At 42.4% G+C, this 27,000-nt stretch overlaps 7 protein-coding genes across 7 annotated transcripts, besides 21 other annotated features; 3 read left to right on the plus strand and 4 right to left on the minus strand.

Annotated features, from left to right (window-relative positions):
* Window positions 1–274: 274 nt before the first annotated feature.
* Window positions 275–6,621, plus strand: PVX_110865 (hypothetical protein, conserved; the record flags this gene model as incomplete). Its single annotated transcript, XM_001608348.1, has 17 exons — window positions 275–690; window positions 966–1,149; window positions 1,368–1,472; window positions 1,599–1,856; window positions 1,991–2,509; window positions 2,659–2,727; window positions 2,874–2,934; window positions 3,049–3,216; window positions 3,390–3,536; window positions 3,695–3,768; window positions 3,990–4,073; window positions 4,322–4,455; window positions 4,714–5,021; window positions 5,299–5,390; window positions 5,506–5,598; window positions 5,736–5,771; window positions 6,077–6,621. 17 exons carry the CDS (start codon window positions 275–277, stop codon window positions 6,173–6,175), a joined length of 2,847 nt encoding a protein of 948 aa, XP_001608398.1. The 3' UTR covers window positions 6,176–6,621.
* Window positions 571–633: a microsatellite.
* Window positions 1,404–1,467: a microsatellite.
* Window positions 3,227–3,251: a microsatellite.
* Window positions 3,644–3,668: a microsatellite.
* Window positions 5,063–5,082: a microsatellite.
* On the minus strand, window positions 5,669–7,423 carry PVX_110870 (enhancer of rudimentary domain containing protein). The gene is made up of 3 exons (XM_001608349.1): window positions 7,111–7,423; window positions 6,718–6,838; window positions 5,669–6,485 (listed from the first exon to the last, which is right to left on the minus strand). The coding sequence occupies exons 1-3, from the start codon at window positions 7,211–7,213 to the stop codon at window positions 6,392–6,394; spliced, it is 318 nt and encodes a 105-aa protein (XP_001608399.1). The 5' UTR covers window positions 7,214–7,423; the 3' UTR covers window positions 5,669–6,391.
* Window positions 6,752–6,771: a microsatellite.
* Window positions 7,097–7,135: a microsatellite.
* Window positions 7,424–8,498: 1,075 nt separating the features above from the next.
* Window positions 8,499–8,883, minus strand: PVX_110875 (hypothetical protein; the record flags this gene model as incomplete). The annotated part of the gene is made up of 2 exons (XM_001608350.1): window positions 8,499–8,543; window positions 8,803–8,883. 2 exons carry the CDS (start codon window positions 8,881–8,883, stop codon window positions 8,499–8,501), a joined length of 126 nt encoding a protein of 41 aa, XP_001608400.1.
* Window positions 8,884–9,016: 133 nt separating this feature from the next.
* Window positions 9,017–12,280, minus strand: PVX_110880 (DNA repair helicase, putative; the record flags this gene model as incomplete). Its single annotated transcript, XM_001608351.1, has 3 exons — window positions 9,017–10,761; window positions 10,930–11,756; window positions 12,150–12,280. The coding sequence occupies 3 exons, from the start codon at window positions 12,278–12,280 to the stop codon at window positions 9,017–9,019; spliced, it is 2,703 nt and encodes a 900-aa protein (XP_001608401.1).
* Window positions 9,054–9,083: a microsatellite.
* Window positions 10,478–10,539: a microsatellite.
* Window positions 12,281–12,874: 594 nt separating the features above from the next.
* On the minus strand, window positions 12,875–16,006 carry PVX_110885 (dynamin protein, putative; the record flags this gene model as incomplete). Its single annotated transcript, XM_001608352.1, has 1 exon — window positions 12,875–16,006. The coding sequence occupies one exon, from the start codon at window positions 16,004–16,006 to the stop codon at window positions 13,754–13,756; it is 2,253 nt and encodes a 750-aa protein (XP_001608402.1). The 3' UTR covers window positions 12,875–13,753.
* Window positions 13,776–13,796: a microsatellite.
* Window positions 14,374–14,404: a microsatellite.
* Window positions 15,599–15,661: a microsatellite.
* A 1,094-nt stretch (window positions 16,007–17,100) lies between the features above and the next one.
* Window positions 17,101–17,229: a microsatellite.
* Window positions 17,230–17,314: 85 nt separating this feature from the next.
* Window positions 17,315–17,335: a microsatellite.
* A 2-nt stretch (window positions 17,336–17,337) lies between these two features.
* Window positions 17,338–17,470: a microsatellite.
* A 1,325-nt stretch (window positions 17,471–18,795) lies between these two features.
* PVX_110890 (hypothetical protein, conserved) lies at window positions 18,796–21,897 on the plus strand (the record flags this gene model as incomplete). The annotated part of the gene is made up of 1 exon (XM_001608353.1): window positions 18,796–21,897. One exon carries the CDS (start codon window positions 18,796–18,798, stop codon window positions 21,895–21,897), a length of 3,102 nt encoding a protein of 1,033 aa, XP_001608403.1.
* Window positions 18,997–19,021: a microsatellite.
* Window positions 19,603–19,640: a microsatellite.
* Window positions 19,906–19,940: a microsatellite.
* Window positions 21,858–21,887: a microsatellite.
* A 24-nt stretch (window positions 21,898–21,921) lies between the features above and the next one.
* Window positions 21,922–21,942: a microsatellite.
* Window positions 21,943–25,000: 3,058 nt separating this feature from the next.
* On the plus strand, window positions 25,001–26,536 carry PVX_110895 (ADP/ATP transporter on adenylate translocase, putative; the record flags this gene model as incomplete). Its single annotated transcript, XM_001608354.1, has 1 exon — window positions 25,001–26,536. The coding sequence occupies one exon, from the start codon at window positions 25,001–25,003 to the stop codon at window positions 25,904–25,906; it is 906 nt and encodes a 301-aa protein (XP_001608404.1). The 3' UTR covers window positions 25,907–26,536.
* Window positions 26,168–26,236: a microsatellite.
* Window positions 26,537–27,000: the final 464 nt, after the last annotated feature.

Genomic DNA, 27,000 nt, shown 5'->3' on the forward strand with positions numbered 1-27,000 from the left:
TTTACATTTTGTTAAATTCCATTCCGGTGTGCCTACCCTCGTTTACGCAAAAGGGAAATGTGATACATCTGTCCATTTCGCCCATGTTAAAATGCACGTCATATTTGTCCTATTTTTTTGTCATTTTTTTTTCCCCCCTCCTGTGTCATTCGCAATACTACACTACATGAAGCGTAAAACTTTTCTCTACATTTTTATTGCATACCCTCCCAAACGTAAGCAGTAAAAAAAAAACATTTTGTAAATACCCCCCCACACCCGCAACACTTAAATAATGAAGGGCAAAAATGCCATTTCCAATTCTAGTGAGAAAAAAATCCCTAAGAAAAAAAAAGACAGTGAAAAAACTGAACATGGGCGAAAGGAACATTTGAAAAAAAAAAATGATATGAGTAAAAAAAAAGTCGAAATTGACACTAAAAACAAATTGGAAAAAGTAGACTCCAAAAGTAAAAACGAAATTGATGTGAAAAGCAAAAACGAAAGAGGAGATAATGAGGAAAAAAAAAAAACAACAAATGAAACAAAAAAAAGAAACGAAAATGACACGAGAGTGAAAGGCGCTAGTGCCGATAAAAAGCAACACACTTTAAAGAATAGGACCCTGTCCGACCTAGGCGTGGCACACAAGGAAACGGAAAACTTTGCCGATGCCAAGGCGCACCCGAAAAACGCTAATTTGTTAATAAGGTTAATTCTTGTTAACATTACCGCACGACAGCGCAGATAGGCAAAGAAAGGAGTCAAGCATGTTGGGACATGAGCGAAATGTAGACAATCGCCTTTACATATGATCATGCAGCTAGATAAGTAAACCACATATCTGTAGCTACGTCGATGGGGAGGCAATTACAAAAGGAGCACTCCAACGGAAACGCATGTTCACCAAATGGGAGGAATTACCATGTGATACTCCACTCGGTGAACTCCCCCATTTTACATTCCTCATGTTTTCCTCCATGCAGTGCCGTAAACGTAGAGCTAGAAAAAGATGTCAAAAGTTTACTGGGGATAGACTTCTGCAATGACTTTAGTACCCTCATTTTTAAGAACTCGCAAGCTGCCTGCATAAATAAAAACTACTTCTTCTCCCTCGCGCAAAAGTACCTGACCACGGACGAGTTTCTTCCAGTCAAAAATGACTTAACGGTAAAAGCGTCGACTTGCACGCACATCCGTGTGTGCATTTGTGAGTGCCTAAATCTTATCTCCCTTCTTTGGGCGTTATCTAAAAATGTTCATCGCTGTGGTTGAGAAGTGGACCCATATATACTACCCCGTTTGAGACCCCCTCTGCAACCTCTTTCCCGCGCCCATCCTCAAAAATGCCCCCCACACCATTCGGTGAATCCCGCTGACCCCTTCAGAAATACAAACTGGACGACGTATTAATTTTCAAAGATTCGAAAAAATACTACAAAGGGAATCACGCTGTGGTTGTCGACGAGGAGATATTTTCCTACTTCCTTCAGGTACAGTCCTTTTTGGTCACTCCTTTTTTGTCACCCCGTTTTCGCCCTCTTCACCGCTTATCCCTAACCGCCGCATTCCAGCTGCTCATTAGCTAGAACTTACTTTTCCGCTTCACCCCCCCGCAGAAGGGCAAACACCCCGCCGACCCCCCAGCAGACCAAAATGGAGAGGACAAACAGGAGCTAAGCTGCGTCTTCATAAAGCCTAAGAATTACCTTTCGTTGTACGAGCAACAAATTGAACAGGAAATCAAATCAACCAGAGTCACAGAAAATAGGAAGAAATTCAAAAAGTGTCTCTACATCAGCAAAAGGAAGAAAGTGGGAGCCGAGGTTCAGTTTACTCAGTACGATCAGTTCATACCCATCAGGGGAAACGAACCGGTAACAAAAAAAAAAAAAAAAAAGTTGACAAACGGACGAAAAGATGAATAAAAATGTGTTCATATTATTCACACGAAAGAGTTAGCACCACTCTTTACCCCTCCCTTTTCCACCTGGTTAACCCCCTCTTGTAGACCACTTCAGCAGTGCAGGCGAAAACGCTCGATTTTTTCTCAAACAATTCCATCACCCATGAGGAAAAAAATTGCCAGACGTACAAAGCTGTTTACAAAAATCTAGGAGTTCAGTACAACATCGACTTTTTAAAGAAAAAAAAAGAAGAAATATTCAGGTCCAATAAGCTGCAGAAATTTCTTCATAAGCTTTTCCCCATCATGGAAAAATGCCTAATTGAAAATAGCCTAATTACGGAATCGAATGGACAGCCATTTGCTCAAAACATAGACATACTGTCCTTTAAACATGCCAAAAAATTAAACAAAATATTTATATACACAGATGTGAAGTATACAACAGATAAAGTGGTCTTGTTCACCTTATCCTTGTCCTTAATAAACTACCTCATTTTTATAATATATGTGAATAATTACAAAAACGATAACTTCATCGAGGGAGTAAACACGGACAGCTACATCCTCATTTGGTCCTACTCCAACTATATTAACCCGCTTTACGCCTTGATATCTCCCTACGTAACGCAAATGAGGAGCGCCCATTCGGGCAGCATTTCACGGGCCTTTTCCAGAGTTATTTGGCCAACACAGTAGAGCGAATTGGGCGGAATAACTTAACGCCACACGCACTCCTTCCACCATTCAAAATAACTATTCCCCCCGTGCAGCAAATTTCCAGTGCGGTTGTGAACGAAAAGGGCTACGATGTCGTCATTGCGGGGTGTAGCAACGGACTGGTTCGGCTCCTTCAGTTCGACAAACCGAACAGCACATATTCACCCATCAGGCATAAATGTGTTTGCTAACACGTTACTATTGCTTATATGCCGTATATTTTACCTCCCCCCCCCCCCCAAAAAAAAAAACCTTCCCCTCTGTGTAGCTAGTCGTTTGGAAGCTCCCCCCCAATTTTCAAGGAAGACCCCTTTTAGATTCCAAAATAAGTACAAAATAGATACGTGTCTATATGTTAATGCGCATGCGAAGAGGAAGTTTTCATGTCTACCTCACTACCACTGCTTAGCTTATAGCACCTCACCGATTAATTTCCTATTTAGATGAAAAAACGGTCGACATAGAGCCCTACATATTTAGCAGCATAGAGCACTCACACAAAAGGGAAGTGACGTCTCTCCTACTGCTGAACGATAAAACCCTAGTGATATGTGAAAAAAAAATATCCATCAACAATCAGAAGAATTACCATCTGTTGATCTCCATCTCGGGTGAGCTCTCGTTGGTCCTGTTTGCTCTATGGCAGTGGCGGCGCATGAATGGAGACGCGTACATATGTATGCATGCATTCTTGCATCTTTGTATGCACCCCCAATGGGTGATTCGATTCCTTCTCGTTCCTCCCCCATTCACACAAACACACACACGCAAACCCTCTCCCCAGTCGATGGGACGATACTCCTGTGGGACGCCACAAACGTAGAAATAATCGAAGTAAAAGTTAGCGCAAAGAAGAAAGAAAAAGAGTTAATTGACGACCTTTACAGCTTCAAGCCTCTGTTCAAAATAAATTCCACCAGACCCAACACAGGTAGCAGCTTATCCCTCTGCGGGAGATCACTTATGCGTATATCAGCCGCGTCCAGCACATTAGCCACCAAGAAAAGAAGCGCACAGTTAAGATTAAGCGCAATGCCAGTGTGAACCCCCACTTACGAAATCCCTTTTGGTCTACTTCACCCCTCGCAGAGTACTCACTGGGCTTCACGTACTTCCATTTTGTGGAATTAAATTGCAACGTGTCTTCTTTCTTTGCCTTTTCGGTAATTCATTTCTGATTCGTTTGGCGAGGCTAGCGGTTTGAGCAGAAATGTGTATCCGTTTCCTTGTTGCTACTTGTGGTCACTACTACTCAGCCTTTGTTACTGCTTTGTGGCTTAACGCGCCTCCCATTGGTCAGGCGACTACGAAGCGACTGTGGTTGCGGCTGATGCTGAGGCCAAGCTGTATCATCCGCGCAACTTCCTACACTTCACCCTTGCAGGAAGAAGGAGAGTACGTAGTTGGGAACATATACGGGTGCATGCAAAAGGAAAAAAATTATTCCATTATAAACAAAATAAACGATGTGAGGAAGGAAAAAACGCAAAGCAGCTACGTAGATAATGCGTCTGTTCAGTTTTGTTGCCCATCAGGCTATACGTCTGTATTGGCGTTCGCTCACACCCTAGTCACCTAAACGAATGTGCATGAAACTTCTCCATGTTAAGTGCACACATCACAGAGAGACTTTTTTACATTTCCCCTAAGGGGAAAAGCCAAGCTTGACCATCTTCACTTCACCTATTCTGATTGCTTTTCCCCCTCCCACTAAAGGACTACAAAAGCTTCAAGACGCTCATATGTGTAAAAAGAAACAGCATCATAAAATATTTGATTCTAACCTTAACTGATACGAACTTTTCCCTCTGGAAAGAAAATGAGGAGCACCCCCTATATGTATCCCCCAAGTAGGCTAACGAGTGGTTCTCACGACTGCACATGCCTCAGTCGTTTCTTCCTGCTGTGCCATTTTTTTTACGTGCTAGTTGAGTCCATTGGTGGGATATCCACCGTTTGCACATCGTCACGCCGGGGAATGTGAGAGATGTGGCTGCCCACAAATGTACCGAATGGGCAGCTCACCGCTAAACCGAATGGCCAACCGCTAAACCAACAGAATAGCCTGCTAACCCGAGTGCACGCATGCCGACCACCCCTCCCCGCAGAAGCAACGAAATATACTCCTGCTGCGAATTCAGCCAAACCAAAATAAGCGTCATATTCGTGGGAAAAATAAACGGACACATAGAAATATGGAATTTAATGGAGCAAAAAAATCACTGCATGTACTCCCTATCGATCAGCAGCTACAGCTTGACATGTATTAGCATCTTCCAAAATTGCGACAGTAGCATATTTAGTTCCGTGGAAAAAAAAAATAATGTCCAAAAGGATCCGAATGAAGACCTGTCCGGAGAAAATTCGGATACATTTGTAGACACGAACGATTATTTAATGAGTAAAAATGAAGATGGTAGGGAAAAAAGAAAAAAAAAATTAAAAAACACGAAATAGTATACAGTTAGACCCGTTTGAAACCGGCTTAATCGTCCCATCCCTACCCTTTTGCACCGTTTGCACTTTTAAAATGGCGCTACCTTTGAATTCGCCCTTCCCAGGGGTTCAAATTATTTGTGTTTGGGAGTCATAATTAGCATACCTTCGATCGTGCTCCTGTACGTATGCATAGATACGTAGATGCACATATCCATTCGTGTATTGACATATGCCCCCCTCCCCTCCACTCAAAGACGTGTACAAGTACTCATACAACAAGATTATCATTGGCGACTCCAGCGGTTGCGTCTTTGTTTACGAAATGGAAGAGAACCTGCTAAACTCGGTAATTTATTCTGGCGTGCTTCCATTATGCGTAGAAGTGGGAATGGAGGCTGCTTCTACACATGCGTACGCACATATGCACAACCCCCCTGTCGTTGCGTGGGCCTCCCCTGCAGACCAAGGAAGAGATCGACGAATTTTTGCTATGGGTTGAAAACAAGATATACGTGAACAAGGAAAAAGTGAAGAGGCATCTCCAGCTGTGCGAGGTGAGTGTCGCGGTAGCTCCGCCGCTTAACCGCTCCACCGCTTTGCCTTTTTTTTTAATTTTCCCCTTCCACCCTACGCGCGCGAATGAAAATGCTTCACTTTGAAATTTTCTTTAAAATTTAAAAAATGTTTGTAGGAGAGGGAAAAACTGCTGAGGAAGGAGGAGCAAAACGTAAGTCACATACACATGTGTATATATATTTATACATACACATAGGCGCGCCCCATACACACAAGTGCATGATAAAAAAAAAAAAAAAGGGGGGGATTAATGCAGCATAAAAAAGGCAGATGAATAAAGCATGTTTCACTGCGCATTGGCAAAATGCACTGCAGAAAATGTTTCATATAAATAATGCATTAACTCGATTTCGCCGCTTCGTCTTTTCTCTGTCCTCTTTTCACTCTCCCCCTCCTGCACCCCTCCCATTTTCATGTCATCACCTTCTTTTCCTCCGGGCTCCACCTTCCGAATAGACAAATGAACGGAAAGAGCAACTGAAGAATAAACTGGATGAAGACTATAAAAATGCTCTGGAAAAGTACAGAGGGTATTTACTGGGCAATAAATTATAAACAAAGGAACGACCAGGGAGTCCCAAAATGGTTTGAACTGTTGGATTTCTTTTTCTTTTTTTTCTTTTCCTCCTCCGTTTTGATTGGCGAATCGAGGTGTGACAGCAAAATGTGTATCATCGAGCGGGGGTTCAGCACACCGGGGAAACCGCAGAATAGCCGCGTCACAAGGTGAACCATCTTCCGCCCTTCTTTACACACACATGGAGGCATATCTTATTGCCCTATTTGATCCTTTATATGCTCAACCAGCTTTTGTTTTATCCATTTCTTGTCATGCGGTTTGTACGTCCACGAGGGTTGATGGAATCTGCAAAAAGGAAAAACGTACACACATTTTAGCTTTACAAATGAAGGGGCGCATTTTTCCAAACGCGTATTCGATATCCACCGCGCGAGATGAAGTGCCCTCCTATTTCGCCCTTCACAAAATTGTCTACTCAAATGAGGAGCGAGCGGCAATATTGGCCATTTCTTTTTCATGCTCGTTCCTCTTAACTCATTTTTTTCTTTTTTTTCTCTCCTTTTCTCTTAACACTAACAGCATCAAAGTCATCTTCTGTATGTTGTCAATGTACAAAAACAAATCGTTCATGTTATAGGTTATTCTTTGCACAGTGGGGTCATTCTCTTTTATGGCCTGTTCGTATAATTGGCAAATTCCTGGCGAGAAAAAAAAAAAAAAAAAAAAGTGTACACATACGCCCATTTGCATAAACACAGCATACGTGCGAAACGTTTTATGCTTCTTAGGGCAGACGCACACCGGTGCGATCATGCATATCTGCAAACACGCCTAACTAAACTGCTACACACACAGATTAACAGCGCAATCGCCGCGGAAACGTTAAAGCGTGTTAAAATCCCATGTGTTGCTTGTTCATTTGCTTTTACAACTGCGCCTTTGCGAACCTATCTGTTCTGCAGCTACTAACCATTTAGGGCCAACTTCAACGAATTGTATTCAACGAATGTTCTACTCTCTATTTTCCTTGAAAACTGAACCAGGAGCACAACATCACTGTAGATGGCACTCATTTTCCTTTATCTCTTTTTTTAATCGTAAAAAATGTAGCTATTATGCCAGGGGAGATGCTTCAATTTTTTTTTTTTTTTTCTTTTCCTTATTCTGTTTTAAAACTTTGTAGCTTTCCTATAATTTCGTTTTTTCGCTATTTTTCCTTTTTTGGGGGTTTCTTTTTTCGTTCGTATGTTATCTTTGTTCCTTTTTTGTCCCTCTTTAATGGTAAAAAAAAAAAAAAAGTTGCTCTATCGAAAGGGAAAACGTCGAACAGTAAATTTTAATTAACCACTCGTTTTTTTCACGCCATCACATTTTGCTATACATAAGCGTACACGTTCATATGAGAATGCCGGGGGCAGAAGTGCTGGCAGAAGCTCTCCAATTTTGGCGATACAGTACATACTAAATGTATAATGCTTCTTTTTTTTTATTTTTTTTTGCGCAAAAATGTATGCAATATTTTCTCTCACCTGTGAGGCCGCGTCATAACCTTTTTTTCAGCTTCTACTTAAAATCAGAACAAGTGCAAAAAATGGCATTCCATCACAACAGGTTAATCGTACGAACTTTATAAAACAGTTTGCACTTTTTTTTTTTCCAAAAATTTGTTCCCTCCACCCGTGTTGCGGGTTAAAATGGTCAGGCGACATGGGATCATCTGTGCAACGCAAAGGTAACATAACTTCGGAATGGCTATACCATTCGAATGAACACATGTGGGCATGGGGGGGGGACTTCAACTATGCACGTGTTCGTGTAGAGTATCCCCTCCCCCCTCACGATGGTGTGGCACACGACGTGGGATCCCTTATAAAATGGCTGTTAACTCGCAATGAAAATAAAGAAAGGTGATGCAAATGAGCGGGAGTAAAAAAAAAGGGGTGAAATGACACCATACCTCAGTTGCAAAGTAAAATGTTTACGCTACCCCCCCCAATAAAGAAACTCAAAAGATACATTTTTGCGGCGTGTCCCATGTAGTTCATACCAACCGCACAGCCAGCACTTGGGTCCTACTTTTTCCGAATGGTGGGAATAAAAAAGTAATATGATCACAGAATGAAATTTTTTTTTTTTTCTTTTTTTCCAATTTGATCACTTTTAATTATAAACACATGTGCGGATAGCACCATGTTTGCACCATGTTCATACAGACACATGCACAAATTCACAAACGCGCCCAAATAAGGCAATTCGGGAGTTTAAAAAAAGGGGAAACAAATCATACACAGTAGCGCCGTGCAAGACCAGAATGAGAAAAACAAAAGGAAAATAAAACGAGATCGTCCTGTATGCGGATCACTTCGCGGAGTTTACGTTTACAAATAATTTACTATTCTTGCCCTTGAAAGAGTCAAAGGTAAGGCTAGGTGACCCAGTTGAGAACACGCATCTTACCATACCATGCGTACATATATATCAATTCATTAGTCCATTTCTGCGGCGCCGCACCTCACAGATTTGTGAATACGGACACGCCGCGTACGCAAAGTTGCTAAGCCGATTCTGCGTGTGTCTCCAATTACGCCGAATGGGCTTGCAATGTGCGGGGCTTAAATTCACAAGGGCGCTTCTCCCACTACCCCCCTTTGGCAAATAATACCCATTTGTTGTTGTTATTGTTATTGTTGTTGTTGTTGTTGTTGTTGTTGCTGCTGCTGTTGTTCTTCTTCTTCTTCCTCATCTGCTCGCCAAAATTCCACACAGCGATGCGCGGCTGGACACACATGTACTCCCTTCCCTGGATGGAAAAAACGCCCACGGGGAAGCACCTCCCCCTCCCGCTCCCGCTCCTACTTCCACACCCCCCAGCGGAGCTACCTGTTCTGATTTAGAAACTTCCTAAAAAGAATGTGCTTATCCGCGAACTTCTTCTGCGAGGTTTTCTTTTTGTCGCTAAAGGTTACATCTATGTTGGCGGACAGTTTTAGCAAGCCCCCACTGTCCACCTTCTTCAGCGCGTCATCCTTTTTGCCGTGCGAAGAAACTACATTTGTTTTGCTTCCCATTTTTGGAGCATCTTTTTTATAACTGGGATCATCAAATAGGTCATCATCTTCGTCATTATTACCATCGTCAGTGCTTGCCAAAATACACTTTAGCAAATTTTCCTGAATTTTTTTATTTTTGTACACCAAATTTAATTTATTAAAATCGACAATATTATCACTAAGGACGTTGTAGGCATATCCCTGGTTGATGAGAAACCGCTGCCTCTTATCCGAGTAGCACATTTCTATGGTGTCTTTACTAACCAGGCTGTAAAAGAAGGAGTCCGGATCGTTAATGTTTTTTTTCTCATTGGCTTTATTTTTTGGCCGAATAATTCTTCCCAACCTTTGAGCCTCCTGTCTTCTCGACGCAAAATTGAAAGATATCTGAATAACCACATTTGCAATAGGAATGTCGATTGCGTTATCTCCAACTTTACTCAACAGAATGGTATTAATGGTGGAGTCGTTTTTAAACTTGTTAATAATTGCTATTCTCTCAATGGGAGAAAGCTTGCCATATATAAATGGCTTGTTCAACGTTTTCGCAATGTGCAAAAGGGCAAAGATGTTGTCACTAAAAACGATAATTTTGTCATTATTCTGTTCGTGGTATTTTATTAAATACTCACACATCATTAGCTTCCTAGGGTTACAAGTGTACAGTCTTCTCTTAATAAAGCTGTTTGACTTCAAATAGTATTTATAAAACGAGCTAGGCATGCTACACCATATTTCTTTGCACAGGGCTTTCGCCAAGAACCCCTTATTTTGGAGCTCAACCCAATTCGCTTCGTACAATTTGGGCCCAATAATCCACTGTAAATCTCTGATCAGCAAATCTTCTCTCACCAGGGTTGCCGTTAGACCCAACTTACAATGCGATTTTACTATATCGTTTATTCTCCTAAATGATGGTGCTGGGGCGAATTGCACCTCGTCAAAAACGAGTAGTCCCCACTCTCTTCGCCTTATATCATTTACAATCTTCAAACTTTGCTCGCTCCTTTTTCCAGAGTACGCCAACATGGTGTACGTCGAAATTAACACCCCTGCTTCGTTAATAGGCCACAAATCGAATTTATAATCCGACGTCAAAATTCTTATATGCCTTGGGTGTATATTTGTGAAATCTTCAAACTGCTTTTTCCATTGCTCCACTGCTACCGCTGACGTGGTTAAGAAGAGAGACGACTTCTTAATAGTACTAGCAGCTGTAATTCCCGTCAAGGTTTTACCCACCCCACAGGGAAGAACTATAATGCCCGACCTACTCCTCCCATTGCTGAACATTTTTCTCAAAGCCTTTTCTTGGTAGTACCTAATCTGCACATGACTTTTTAACGAGCAAATTAAATTGGGGTTCTTTTTATCTCTCCTAAAATCGTATTCCATTAGTAGAGGCCTCTGCATCGTTTGCAACGCCTCCTGCTTTACCTCCTCTATTTTGTCGCAGTTCACTTCGAATGAGTAAACCTCAGCGGACGTTGCTGATTTGTCGTTTAAATTTTCGTTCGCGTTTTTTTTCTCCTCCAACATTAGCTGCTTTTCGCTTTCGCTTATTTTGAAGCCTGTAAAAAAAGGTGCCATTTAAGAGAAGGATTATAGTGCAAAGTGTGAGATACGCTTTATCTATGGAGAGCAGCCCCCCCCGCGTGATGTAACTACACAGGGGAAACACGGCAAAGTAGACTGCCCAGGGGGGAAACTCCGCCTAGCGATGTGCAAATTCTTATAACCCAGCTGAGTGGTGTCCAAGACGGGCGCCTCGTACGTCACGTAGGTATCCTTGGGCTTCTTATCTCCGCCGGCTTCGCTTAAAAAATTGCTCCGATTGTTAGCTGCGCCATTGTTAGTTGTGCCACGATCAGCTGTACCACTGTTAGATGCACCACTGTTAGCAGCCCCACTATCAGCTCCACCTTGACCAGATCGACCCTCCTGAAAGTTGCTGCCCAGCGAAAACATATTCTTAACCCTCTGGTCACCGCTACTCTCACTTGAGTACAACCTCGCATTCTTGATGATGCTGTTCTTCAGCAGATAATCCAGCTCAGATTTGTTGGTAGCTTCAATGTAGTACTTATTTTCCCTGAGCACTAATTTTGCCTTCCCAAACGATTCGGCACTTTTGGTAATGTTCTGTACTAACTCGTTTGGCAAAAAGTTTTTCGAAAATTTGTCCAAGTTGACTAACAACTCATCGAGGGTAATCCCCACGGATATGGCTGCATATAAAGAAAAGATGGTCAGCTGAAATTCGTGAATTAATTCTGGCCTACAAATCGGTTCCGCAATCGTTATGAGAAAATCCGAGGCCTGCTTACTGCAACTGTTGAACATTTCTAGGTATATAAATCCGTCTGAGCATATCCACAATGGCTTGTTCATGTGATTCTTTTTTAACTTCATGTCTTTGCTGTAATCGTGAAACCCCCTCTGCTGTATGTTTATCGAGTCTGTGCTGAATGGCAGGTTTATCACCTTCTTGTCGAACCGCATTTCGTAGTACTCCTTCAGTTTGCTCTTGACATTTTGGGGGAACTCCCCGTCTTCGCCTTCGCCCCTGTAAGATGGGGAGAGAGCGCGGTGGCAGATGTGTGTGCACCACGGTTGGGTGACAAGAAAAGCGAATGGTGCACGTGGCAAGTTATACAGATCGATTGACCGGGGAACTCCCCCCCAAACGTTCACTTAAAATAACGGCTAGAAATACGCACAAGCACGTCACGTGTTCCACCTCGTCGCTGTTAAAGCAGATGGACGGGGCGTAGCACAAAACAGGGGGAGACATTCAAAATGTCGCGAACATGTGTGCACTCATGAGGGGAAGTCCCTACTGCAGATTAATACACCCACACACAGGGGCACCAAATTGGCACCCGAACATAGGTAAACACAGCAAGGGACCCACAAATCGGCAAACCAAATCGGGCAATGCAAATACCCTCACACTTACATCTTCTTGGCGGCCTTCAACTTGCGCCTTTTCTCAATTCTGGCATAGTAATCCTCATTTAAAATATCTGATCTTTTGTTAACACCCCTTTTGTGAGAATTCGTGCTGCTGTGCTCACCCGAATCCTCCATCGTTCGAATCGTTTAATTCTTCATCTTAATTGGAAACCCGTCGTTTGGAACTATTCCCACGACTGCATTTCGTCCTTTTTTCGAAATGTGGGTAAGAAGGAAGGAACGCCGCTTCCCCTACTGCACGAAAATTAAAGCGGATAAACCAAAAAGTAAAATTCGTCCGTACTTAACACAAAGCAATGTTAAAAATACCAACTTTTGAAGAACATCAAAGTTGTGCTAACCGCGCGAGCAAATGGCAACTATTCGGAACGCAGAGAACTGCGCAAAAGGCGATCTGGTGAAAAAGAAACCCTAAAAAATGACTCTCAAGGAAGAGGCCAATTTGTGTAGAAAAATTTTTACATAAATGTCCATCATTCCGTTGAACAAAATAAAGTTGGAACATGTTTCGTCAGTTTTGCGTTCCCTTTGAAATTATGTGACGCGTATATTTGTAACGGCCAAAATGTTTTGTCCTTTTTTTTTTTTTTTTTTTTTTGCATCAGTTTAACTGCGTTAAAAATTATTCCCCTCCCTGTTTGCACTCCTTGCGGGTAAATATTAAAGCTGCTTTTTTCAAAATGGCCCCTTCAAAAATGGCAGAGAAATGAACAAATGGGCGAAGCTAACGAACAAACGTGACCAGTGCGCGCCTCTCCTTTCCCTGACACATAGAAGCCGCTTCGAAGAGAAATGCCCGCAAAACAATTTCACTAAATTTAAAAAAAAAAAAAAACTGAGAAGTTTTTTAATTGTTTTTTTCTTCCTACGTGTATCAAAAAAAAAAATAGTTGTGGGTGTATCAAAACAAAGGGTGAAGAGGAGAGTGGAACATAATACATGTTTCAAATTGGGCTAAAAAGCAGTTAGCACATAATTCACACACAGCGCATGGCACGCGCGGGGGGGTACCAAATACACGTGCGTCCACACAAGCATATGCAGATGCATGTACTCATTTTCCCGCTGCGCGCCATGCCACAAACATTTTCACATTAAGGCTTAAAAATAAAGCACAGCGCGCACATATGCGCAGTGAACGCGCTATACACGCGCGCACTCTGAGTTCGTACGCACGAACGCACAAGGATGCAATTTTGTATTAGCGTCAAAAAGAACATCTTATTTGCATACCACTTACGAAGCTGTGCTCGTGCGTGTGCATACTCTGCAGGTGCGCACAAATGTGTACGGTGGGGCTGTGCGATGGGATACACAAAAATGGCCGGCAAATGGAGGTCAAATGATCTACGAAAGACGGCCAAATGGAGGCCAAATGACCCACGCATGACAGCCAAATAGAAGACGAACGGTGATGCCTTCCACTCGTGGCCTCCCATCCATTCGCTCGCCTTCTTACAAATGCACGTCCGCATTGCGAAACATAAAAAGAGACATAAACATCAGCAGGCAGGACCGCACACCCACGCGTGCCCTCTACCACGCATTTCCATTTTCCTCCCCGCGGGGCTGCGGTCCAGGTCAACCCTAAAGCTCCTGATTCCTAATCTCCGCCAACATCTTGATCGCCTGGTTTAGGGATTCCAAATTCTTCTTGCAGTTGTTCCGTTTCACCTTAATGGACGAACACTCATTAAATAAATTAAAAAGCTCGCTATTATGCAAATTGGAAATGAGCACCTTCTGCATGGTCTTCCTAGATGTGTTAACCATGAAGTGCATAATTGCCTTCGGAACAGCATCGGCTATGTGCTTTCGAACAATGTTAAAGTAGTTGTTAATTAAAGATTTTATTAGGTCGATTTCTATTATTTCCTTGGAGGAGGAGGAGTATTCTGGAATTATTTTTTCAGGAATGACCGGCAGAACGAAGACGTTTTCTCTGCTATTGTGGATGTTCGTGATTTTTGTCCCTTCTTTACTTTTGAAGGGCCGCATATCGTCCTTGCCTTTCCACAGCTTGGCGTCTTCCTTATACGGGGGGTGGTTAGGCGGCGGGTGGTGATGCGACGGGTGGTGATGCTGCGCATGTTGCGCATGTTGCGAGTGCTGCGAATATTGTGAATGCTGCTGATGCTGATGCGGGTGCAGCACGGTGGAGCTGCCCATGCAATTGTTGCTGCCGCCGCTGCCCGTGGGGGGGTACCCATCCGGGAAGTCCCGTTTCGAGTGCGGGAGCTTATTGCTGTTGCTCTGCATGTGCACCGCGTGGTCCAGCTCCTCCACGTAGTCGTTGTCCTTATCGTACACATTCCTCATAAACTGCTCATTGAGGAAATCCGGGTGGCTCGTATTAATGTAGGAGAGCTCAATTAACATCAAATTTTTTATCATCTCCTTTGTTGGCTGTAAGCAATCCTTTAGCAATATTTTAACCTGCTCATTTATTGCACTCTTCAAATTGGTGAATCTCTCCATATCTGCTATTCGACAGTTGTCCACAATTTTTATGAGTTCTTCATACACCTGATCAGCGCAACGAAGGGAAGGTTCCTTCAAACAGTTGATTAATTTTTTTATCAACGTTTCGAAAGCACTTTCTGGGACAAAAAGGGCACCTCTTGGTCCACTAGAATTCCGAATAGCTATTCGTATTTCTTCATCTGTTAACAATTCTAATGGGGAAAAATCATTTAAAGATTTTATATACCAGTCATTAAAAATGTAATGTATCCTTGCCCCTCCCTTTAGTTCATCCACCCTGTCCTTATAAAACACTTTTCCATCTATTATGTCTTGATATTGCTGCGAAAATTTCGTGATGTAATTCACCAGGACTGCTAAATACTCAGACCGGTTCATATTATCCATGGGTTCTCCTAATTCTAGTAGCTTCTCCTCCTCTATACTTTTCAAAGCATCTATTTTAGGTTTTAAAAAAGGGACGGTATTTTTAATATGCTCAATAAGGATATTATTTAACTTTTTGGCTAGATTCTTAATTCCACATTCCATAATGCTTTCCATTTGGTTTGAAAGATCTAAACACTGATTAAAATATTCTTCCTCCTTCCTCAAAGAATCTTCAATGGTGGTGTTATCTTCCACTTCTTTTTGACTCCTACAGACAACTGCCACGAACCCTTTTTTTAATGGGTACAACGAACCGCTAATCATCTTCTTCCATATCTCTGGCTTCTCCACCATATCACATTTTGTGATAACTCCTATGGTTCTTTCATGTTTGGGGTCTACACTTCTAGCCATTTTCAAACTGTCCGAATTGGCTAAATCGATGTTAGCACAAGACACGGCTAAAATGATGCAGTTGGGATTTTTTATATATTTATTTACCAAATTGACAATTTGTTCCTCCACATTTTGTGGCTGATTTCCTACGGGTACTTTTGTTAACCCTGGCAAATCAATTAGGGTTAAATCTAGAACGTCACTTTTGTGTATTTCTATAATTATTGGACTTTCCTTAATGCACTTATTCCCTCCAGTAATTTCTTCCGTCACATCTATGAGCATATCATTCAAAATGGAAAAATCGTCTACATGTTTTTCCACTCGGTTATTTTCATAATCCGTATAGGTCAACGTGCAGTAACATTCTTCCGACTTTGAATTTGTTAACTGTATAATGATTGGGGTCCTCGTTACTATATCTTCACCCTTTGGCATAAAACTTAACCCAACTAGCGATTCCAGCAGGGACGTCTTACCTACTGACTGTGCTCCCACTACCGCGATGTGCGGCAGGCTAAGCGTCTCGCTGCTAATGAACGAAGACAGCACGTTTTGCAACTTGTTTACTATTGGCACTAGCTTATCCATTTTGTTCCTCGGATGGGGGTGGATCTCTGGTGGGGGAGGGGACACCTTTATCCGCGTACACACTGCGTATATGCCTAGACACAGCTGCAAGTGCACACATGCGAAAATACTTATCTACGCATCTGCCTGTGTGAATCCCCCTCGCTCAAAAAAGGAGCTCCTGGTTCCGCCTATATCTCAACTTAATTGTAGAAGTGCCCTTACGCAACTTCCTACACTCTGAACCTTCGAATGGTCCGGGGGAACCAAATAGGCAAACGCCAAACTGCTCACAAACTCTGGAAGGGATAAACATACACGCACATGACATGCGGACATACGGATATACGCAGTGGTTTTACAAATGGCGAGTCAAAAGGCTGAAGAAGCTGAAGAGGGTGAGGGGGCACTACTCGGCAAGCTAACTGATGCATTCGCACTTAAACACACGTATGCTTTAAAAAGGCAACAGGGGGAAACACATTCAGGTGACTCGGAGGGACAGGCACCTAGCAAAACCGGCCACGACAATCGCAGCAACGGGGAGTAAATACCAAACACACGGAAGTGCACATGCGAATATTGAAAAAGGGTATGTGCAGATACAGAGTGGAAGAATGAGCAGAGTCGCACGAACGGGGGTTAACAAAAAAAAAAAAATAAAAAAAAAAGAGTAAATAAATAACGAAATAACGAAGTAGGTAAACCGCTAAATGGCTACGTGGCGAAATGATGAAGTCATAAAAGGTGGCAGAGAGGGAGGGACAAGGGAGGATGAAACTCTTAGGCATATGCAACTACACGTACACCCACCATCACGAAACACAATGGGAAATGCGCATCAAGAACGGGCGCCCAAACGCGCATACTGTATTTTCCGACGGGTCTTCCAAAATGCATACATACCTGCTACACACAAGTGCAAATATATACACACATATATATGTGTATTCACTTATGTGTGCAAAGGCAAAACTTCAAATTCCCCTTCTTTGTCAATTTTGAACCCTATGCAGGAAAAACGAATCCCCCCTTGGTAGATTTGCTTTTATAACGCTACAAAAAAAAATGCTTCTACTGTTTTGCAAGCCATGTAGAAATGCCGCGTTCGCTAACTGTAGTGTACAACTACCGCCAAGGGGGAAAAAAAAGCACACGCATGTATGTATATGCATATATATACACATATATATGTACGAACACACGTATGGCGCTATCACTTGGGGTGGAGCAATGTGAAGAATACTCAGCAGCAGCGTCACTACATGTGCCGCGCGTGCCTTTCCCGGGGCGCCGTTTTTTCTCCTTTTTTTCCTCCTCGCGACATTCACAAGCGGGCACGCGCACATATAGGCAAACGCAGAAGTGCGTATATCCGCTCATACGTATGTATTTGCTCACTCACACGTATTTTCTCGCGCATGTGTACTCACCGATGTGATGTACCCACCTATGCGCGTGCGCATTCACGCAGATATACGCCTGGCCGACTCATTCGCTGCACACGACGGGCGCGGTGTACGCTGCGCGATTTTCGAAGTTGCATGAAAATTCCCCAAATCCTACTTCTCCCGTTTATAAAAAAAAGACGAAAAAACGAAACACTTCTTCCATCATATAAAATGGCGACGAGGGGGGGCTAAAACAAATGGAAATGTCTTAACCATTCGTGTGTTATTTTGCGTATGTGTAACACGTGCATGGCGGCAATTTGTTGGCGACTGGAGTTTACACCGCTTTACGCCGATATACGCGCCTCTATGCATGCTGATGCATACCACGCATGTTTAGTTTATGCATATCTATGCACATCCCCCCGTACACATTTACACATGCGCGGCGGAATTGGAATACTTAATTGCAGTCAAACGTCTTCACAGATAAAAAAACTGCCCACTCATATTTTGCGCCTCATTGTTAACGAAGAACTGACGAAGGCGTAAAATAATTGCAGAAAATGAACAAAAAAAAATGTGAAAAAAAAGGAATGCATTACTACGCCACAATGTGAAGCAACTTCCCGCATATTAATGCAACTGTTTACTCATTCATTTATTTGAAAAAAAAGGAGAAAGTCGTTGTTTATCTTCACCGTACGAACAAAAAATTTTGGACGCATTAAAAATGGGAAAACAAAAGTGATGTTTGTTTTTTCTGCATATTTCTTCACATTCCGATCTGCAGCGGTATTGCAATTTTTTTTTTTTTTTTTTTTAACCATGTGCGCCGCCTACCAACGGACGCGTAGGTAAAACATTCCCATCATGTGACACCCGAAAAGAACGACAATTCGAAAGGGAACATTTGCAGAAGTTAGAAAAATGCGGCATTCGAAGTAAAACCAGCAAAGGCGTAACGCGCAAAATGAAAGCAGAAATTTAAGCTGATCCTCCTACTTGCCAGTTTCTACATTTCTATTTTTTACAACTGCCATGCGGAAAAAAATGGAATAAAAAGGAAACCTTTCAAGTGGCGAAGGAAGGCCGAAAAAAATGCCTCCCTTCTATACCACAAAAGGAAGGACAAACAGGGGAACAACTTCACTGGAGGGAAAAAAAAAAAATCCGCAAGGAATAAATCAAATGTAGGTTTTCCCCCCCAGTATCTTCGGTATAGTATAAGCACACTTGCGTGCATACCTTTGCACACGCGCCACCTTTTGGAAGTAGGACCCCGTCCTCGAGGCAACCCCACCCCGTGTGCCATCAAAACGTAGCGCGGAAGATGGTCCGCATTGCGCGAACAAACAGCACACCGCTACCGCTACCGCTATCACTACCACTACCACTATTACTGCCATACTTGGTTTGATGAAGCTTTTACAAAAATGCAGAATTGTACATGTGGCCAAGCAGTTGCTCCCCCCCAGAAGGGTAAAAATCAGGGCCCATGGAACGGCCGTACGGGAGAAATGCACGGGAAGTAGCACACCCCCGAGAGGGGCAAGTCACACGCCAAGCGCGAACACCCCAAGAGGGAACACCCCAAGTGAGAATGCCCCAAAGGGGAACACCCCTGGGCAGTCCGAACTTGTCAGACAAATAAGAAAGTCCTGCAGAAAAGACGACCTGTGCAGCATCTACAAATTCTGCGACCAATTTTTGCACCTTCTAAAATTGAAGCAAATTAAGGAAGACGATTTTTCCATAGTAATTCACCTGCTGAGTAAAAAAAAAATGCACGACAATAGCTTTTGGAGACGCATAGCCAGCACAGAAAATGTGAATTTCATTTTCAACATGAATTTGAAGCAGATAATTCTCACCTTCAATAGCATTGCCAATTCGTACAGGTACCTCAGCTTGACCTTTTTAAACGAATTTACGCAGAAGTTCATATTTGTCTTAAAATGCCAGAGGAAACTCCTTTCTCTTTCTCGAGGAAGAAAGGCGGTGCGGCAAAGGGCAAGTGACCCCCTCACACGAGACAGTTACCCCTCGTACGATGAATCGAGGCACACAAATTTTCAGCCGCTCTCCAATTTGACATACCACAAAGGGGGGACTAAAATTAAAGTGGACGATTACGCGAATGAATTCGCATCTCTGAACATTACAAAGGAGAACCCCACATGGAATACGCTATTTCACAAAAATGATGACCAAAATGTTGGTCCCCTTCTTAGGAATAGGAAAAACCATTTGAATGGCTTAGACCTAACCCTAGCATGCAACACATATTCTAAGCTGAACCACGTAGAGAACTTGCAAAATGTAGAAGAGTTAAAACAAATTATGTACAAACTTTTTCTTTATTTTTTATTTTTCAACAAAATAAATTGCGACCATCTGATTCTCTTCATGTATAGCTACACACGGGTGAGAGGATGTATACACACAAGTGTGCTGCTCAAAGTGCAGAAGGTGTTACTGAGTCCGCCAAATGGGCTGCACCATCATTTTCAAAAACTGCTTACTGTGCACACCCTGGATGTAGGCTCATTAAACATGCTAATGAGTGTACTACAAAGGGGAAATGTTAAGGACGAAATGATCTGCAAAGAAATGATCCTCTCAGTGGTAATAAATTTAAATTTGAAGAATGAAAAAAGGACCAAAATGAAGGGGTCTGTCTTAAGTGGGGAAGACAATAACTGTGCCGATTGCCTCAACCATTTTGAAGACGCATTGGGTCACTCACCTCGATATGCCCCCTCAAATAGCAACGATACGGACGAGGGTACTCACGAACTTGTAACAGCTTGTACACTTCCTCATGGCGACCATTCCGAGATGCTAAAAAAAAGGCAAACCCTCCTTGAACATTTTACAAACAAGGATTACACGTACGTAGCGGAGAAAGACCACCCGCTCGTTAAACTAAAAAGGAAGGACTTCTGCTTCCTTGTATACAATATAAACAAATTAAAAATAAAAAATTACTACAATGTGTACGACTATATAAAGCAGGAGTTGAGTGCTAGCCTGCCGTGTATGAATGTCTACAGCTGCTGCATCATGCTGGACTGCTTAATAAATTTAAACATACTTGATCAAAAATTATTTAAAAAAATGCTGACCAGCTTGAAAATATTATTCGATAAAAATCACTATAATGAGAAGGACGTTACGGACATTTTCGAATGCCTATGCAGATATGACCAGAAAAATTCGGCCCATCATAACGAAATATGCAACTTCCTACAATGGTTATTTTTAAAAGTACAAATAAAATTACAAAAATATAACTACACAAATTTAATTTCGATTTTCTGTTGCGCTTCTCACTTTAACGTACTTTTTCCCAACAGTGTGCTGCAAGATTTGTGTATAGACGTGCTGAACAATTTTCAGTCAATGGATATAAAATTGCTTCTCCCCCTTCTATACTTTTTAAAAAGTAAAAATTACGAAATTAATATTTTTTTTTTTAACACAATCACGGAGAAAGTCCTTTCCAAAATGAATGATGCGCACACGTTTTTTTACCTTTTCTATATTTTGTCCAGTTTTGCTTCAGAAACGCTGCAAAAAGAGACTCCCATTTTGATCAGACTGGCCAACTTACTGCAGCGTAATGAGAAGATGCTAACTGTAGAGCAAAAACTCACCATCGCATTGCACACAGTTGTAACTCCTGTGTTGATGCTAAATGAGACATTCCTCCTCTTCTGTGAGAGGGCGTTTGTGGATATTTTGCGTGCGGCACATGAGGGGCACACACAACTAAAGGGGAGCAACCAACTTTATACTACGTCAAAGGTAACTCCCCCCAAATGGAACAACAGCTTCGCCCCATACTTCACCAGCAGTGATAATCATACCAATTTTTACTTCAACACAAAATTGGGTGGTACCGAATTGGAGGTTTTCCTTTTTTTGCTACTGTCAGATGTGTATCAGAAGAAACGCTTGCTTTTTAAAAAGGGGGACTGCCTAACAGCGCAGGGTGAAAAAAATAAACACACCAACCTGCAGGGAAGCCAAGTAAGCACACGTAAGTTAGACGTACTGTTCAACTTTATATACATCAAATTGGAGAGTGATGGCCTCAGCTACTTCCTAAAAAATAACATCCATTCGTTCGATCGGCAATTTTGCGCAAAACGGTTGGACACGCAAAAAGCACACAAGTATAGCCCCATTTTTAACTCAAGCAAATATGCAAACGAAGAGGGAAAAAATAATGGGAGGACGCTCCACATTTTCAACAACGAGATGAGGGAACACTTCCCCAACTTGGAGGGAACCCTTTTTAATGTAATCAAAACATGTTATGAAGATTTTTTCATTTACACATTTTTCGTAAAAAAAAAGGACAAACAGTTTGCTAATTATTGGAGCCAAAACGAACGCTGCACTTACGCCGATTCGTTTCTCCTCCACAGGAATGATAGCTTAATTATAAAATTGAAAAAGAACATGTTCATCAATTCGATGCACATTCCGTATGTGTTAAAACCGTTTCTGTAAAACTGCAGAAATGGGCGGCGGAAACGCAGCAGTGAGGAAGACAACCCCTTTGATCGAAGACCAGTTAGGACACACCTCCCACCGCAATTAAGCATTTTTACGTTCGTGAAGGATACATACTGATGACCCCTTTGGCTAAATTTGAAATACGCGCATTGGGATGCGACTGGTAGGGAGATCGCCCCGTTCATGTGGCGCCCCCACCTTGGCCATCAATGAGCGCACATGCGTTTGCATACTGGAGAATTCGCCAATTAGCTGATTAGCTGATTAGCCGATTGGCCCATTCACCAACTGATGGACTGCCTTCCTGCTTGCATGCTGAACTCGGCACAAGCATAATTAAGCCCGACCCCCAAATAGTTCACTTTTTTTTTCCGCAAAGAAAATTTCCTTTTTCTCTACACCATTTCGGTGTCATTTGGTTCATTTTCCCCCTTTACTACATCCGAGCAGCAAAAAGGACACTGCGCGGGTTTATCCCACGATGTGCCGTACAAGATATGCACGTTGCATGTGTGCACGATCGTGTATATTCTCCCATGTATGTTCAGGCATTTATGTCCCGCTAAACATTGCCATGAATTTTACTCATGGGGTACACTTTTTTTTTTTTTTTTTTTTTTTGTGCCCCCCTTTAAAAAGGGGAATACTACCCATGGGAAGAAATCCCCTAACAAATACAAACCCGCAAGGGCACTCCAAATGGGAACATACAGAATGTGGGGTTAACATGGGCGACGCAAAACTTGGCTAACCAAAACTGCACATTTCCACTGATTTAGCCATGCGCGCCAATAGCATCCCCCACGGAATAATCAAATGAAACGTATTCTAAACGATCTAAAGAGTACAAATTTGGAGTTACCACTAGGGGGGGGGAGAATCTCATTCAGTGGGGAGAAGTGCATCTCTCTCTCGACTTATCATATTTTACAGTTATTTTTTTTTTTCTCCAAATTTGCGCTCTTCCCAATTTAAGCATACCTTTAATGGGTTCGCGACGGGGTATGTACTACCTCCACCCATTTTTTTATGCGACAATTATATGTACCTACTGACGTACCTACTGATGTACCTACTGATGTACCTACTGACGTACCTACTGATGTACCTGCTGATGTACCTACTGACGTACCTACTGATGTACCTACTGATGTACCTACTGACGTACCTACTGATGTACCTGCTGATGTACCTACTGACGTACCTACTGATGTACCTACTGATGTACCTACTGATTTCCCCACCTACGTATGCATATTCGCGCTAAAAAATAAGCCAAAGTGAAGTGAAGGCAATTTTGCGCCTCATGAACTGCGAAGGGATAAATTGCCTGAGCGCAACGTCGGTCAGCAAAACGTTGCGCAAAAGGGTTTTCCCCGCGGGTGGGAGCCGTTCGCGCGAGAAGCGTACCTCCCCTCCACAAAAGATACGTACATACGAGCATAGATAAAAGCATACATACAAACGTATACATGCATTTACTTCCCCGCGAGCACAATGGCCAACGAACGCGGGTGGCGCGCTCCACAAGCGCTTATTCATTTTCTTTGTATATACAAGGGAAAAAATAAAATAAAGCCATAAATGAGGGAACCGCGCTGCCGCGCTACCGCGTAATCGCGCGGTGGTGCAATCAAGTTAACAAAATTTAACTGGCCTATAAATCGTAGAAGGAACAGGTACCAAAACATTGCGACGTTAAAAAAAAAAAAAAAATTAATTATACGCTGTAGCCGGGAACGGCATGACAAAAGAGGGAACACTAGATAAGTGAAAACCAAAATGCATATCCCGTTTTAAAAGGTTAAAAAAATATATAATGCTGAAAGGGAGCAAGCAAAGTAAAGCAAAGCAAAAATAAAGAGGAAAACAAACATACAAAAAAACAGGCTGATAAGCTTCGCGCATATTTTACGCATAGCTACGAAAGCAAACTGCGAGAAAAATAAATTCCCAAAGCTTCACTTTTAATGTAGTACCAACGCGCACTCGAAAATAATTACAGAAATGAAAATATAAAAAAAAAGGAGAGGTATCTATCACCACAAGAAAATACTCCACTCCAACGTAGGAGCTAAATCCCCCACGCGGATACGCACAAACGTATGAAAGAATATATAAAACTGCTTGGCTCATGTAGCAACGTACATATTACGTTATCGCATACGCATATATATTTTACATCCTCTGCAAGCAACATTTATAGTAATTTACGCAACAAAACAGTAAAACTTTTTTTTTTTTTTTTTTTTTTACACGTTATTGGAAAATGCTTAATCGCGTAATGCATTTTATCGTCGTCAAAGGGTTCTCTTTGTAATTTGAAGAACATACATATTGTGCCCCCCATCCTCCTCCTTTTGTCATTTGCGTATATATATATTTTTCCATTTCCTGCGTTCCCCAGCGTTGCTCGGAATTAAAGTTACATAAAGTAGCAGGTCAAACACGCCTACGTGTGCAGCGTACGTTGCTGGGCCTGCCTCATACGCTGTGCATACGCCTGACGCGCATACATACATATACATTCACATATACGTGTTTGCGCTTTTGTTTGCGCTTTTGTTTGTGCTTTTGTTTGAGCTTATGCTTTTGCTTATGTTTGTGTGTACTCGTTTAATAATTTACTGCCCCCTTGCGTACGTGAGCGAGCGCCCTTTAAATGCCACTTCGCAGGGAAAAGCACCCACACCACACCTCCATGTATGACGCTTCATACCTCCTTCTGTGAAATAATATGAAGAGAGGAGGGAGAACACCCAAAAGGTTTCTTTAACAAAAGAGTGTACCCCCAACATGTGTCGTTAGCTCTTCCATTTTAGTGCCACTTTACATTTGTATCAAATCATCAGAAGTGTTTCTACCGCGTTTACCCCTTCTACCTGTTACGCCTTCGCACCGTTAACCCTACTGAGGATTAACTGCGTGTCCCCTTGTGCTGCCTACGTGTGCGTATATACCCCCCCACACAGTTGTGCACAATAAGGATCACTCGATTACCCCCCCGAGTACGATCGAATAAAGCGGTTCATATAATCACCTTCGAACCGCCTTCCCCCCTACACATACCCCTAATTTACAAATTTTCTTTGCCAAAATGAGTGGAGACTTCAAAACCAACTTCGCGGCCGACTTCCTCATGGGAGGTGTCTCAGCGGCCATTTCCAAAACAGTAGTTGCGCCCATAGAGAGAGTGAAAATGCTTATCCAGACGCAGGACTCCATACCAGAAATCAAATCAGGCCAAGTGGAAAGATATTCAGGGCTAATCAACTGTTTTAAGAGAGTATCGCAAGAACAGGGAGTCATGTCCCTTTGGAGAGGAAACACAGCCAACATTATTCGCTACTTCCCAACCCAAGCTTTCAATTTTGCCTTCAAAGATTATTTTAAAAATGTATTTCCCAAATATGACCAGAACACAGATTTTACCAAATTTTTTTGTGTTAACATTTTATCCGGCGCAACAGCAGGTGCTATTTCGCTTTTAATTGTATACCCTCTAGATTTTGCAAGAACGAGATTGGCATCTGACATCGGCAAAGGGAAGGACAGACAGTTCACAGGATTATTTGATTGCTTAAAAAAAATATATAAACAAACCGGTTTTCTGTCCCTCTACAGTGGTTTCGGCGTTTCGGTCACAGGTATCATCGTCTATCGAGGCTCCTATTTCGGATTATACGACAGTGCCAAAGCTCTCCTATTTAATAATGACAAAAATACGAATATCGTTTTAAAATGGGCAGTCGCTCAGTCAGTCACCATTCTAGCAGGACTCATTTCCTACCCATTCGATACCGTTCGAAGGAGAATGATGATGATGTCCGGAAGAAAGGCAAAGGAAGAGATTCAGTACAAAAATACCATCGACTGTTGGATTAAAATACTGAAGAATGAGGGACTTGCTGGATTCTTTAAGGGCGCTTGGGCTAATGTCATTAGAGGAGCTGGAGGAGCTCTTGTGCTCGTTTTCTACGACGAATTGCAGAAGTTGATATAATGGGGGTAGTGAAGACACGTTAGAGTTTATGAGGAGGGAGATTGTTCCCAGTCGGTTGCCGCTAAGTTGCTGAATTGCCCGGTGGCCAAGCCACCCAGTCGCATGTTCCTTTTTTTTTTTTTTTTTTTCACGCGTGAATACATATGCACAGCATGACCGCAAATGCGCAGAGAAGGACGAGGGTGCCACTCCCCATTCTCCCCCAACATGCAGAAGCACGCGTGTGGGGAGTGCCTATTTTTGAAGCATCCTATTTTTACACAGTTCCAAAGAGTCACGTAGTTGTGCAGCTCGCCCGTCAAGCTTACAGGCGCGTAAAAACACACTGCGGTATTTCCATCCATTTTCTTACTTTTTTATTTTTTTACTTTTTTATTTTTTTACTTTTTTATTTTTTTACCTTTTTATTTTTTTATTTTCGCACTTTCGCACTTTCTCATTTTCCTATTTTCTTATTTTCCTACCTTCTTACGTTTTTTTTTTCGCTCTGCCCCACCCCTGTTGCCAAGTTGTACTCATATGCTTGTGCGTATATCTGCCGCGCCGCGTACTATCATGCGCGTGTGCGTAACTATACACATGTGTGCAACCTTTTCAGCCACACCCCTTCACCTTTTTACGAAGCATTCGTCGTAATTCAGCTGCCGTGAAGTTTACGTGGATACGCGCTGCATTTCGTTCCATTGCTTTTCCTTCGGCAACGCCTTTTAAATAATTTATCAAACATGGGGAAAAAAGTTCCACCAAAGGTTGCAAAAAATGAGGGGCTCTGTCTGGTGAAGCGGTCCACGCACATACATATCGGTGCGCAGATATTACGCCCTTTTGATGCCCAAAATGGGGAAAAAAATGGTAACTAAAGTAAACGGATAAAATGGGCAAAACGGCAAAGCCACTTTTGTGAAACACCACCTCCAAGTGCACAGACATGGCGTATCCTTACCAAGGGGGAATTATTTTTTCCCCTTCAGATTAGCGGCAAACAAATTTAAGAGGACGCAAAAGGGGTGCCTCCCACGCGAAATCAATTCTGTTCGCATTTCTCCTTAACGTTAGTCCGCATGACAAATTGGTGCAAGGCGATCTGCTAGCCA

This window comes from Plasmodium vivax, chromosome 6 (genome assembly GCF_000002415.2).
Source record: "Plasmodium vivax chromosome 6, whole genome shotgun sequence".
Taxonomy (NCBI): Eukaryota; Apicomplexa; class Aconoidasida; order Haemosporida; family Plasmodiidae; genus Plasmodium; species Plasmodium vivax.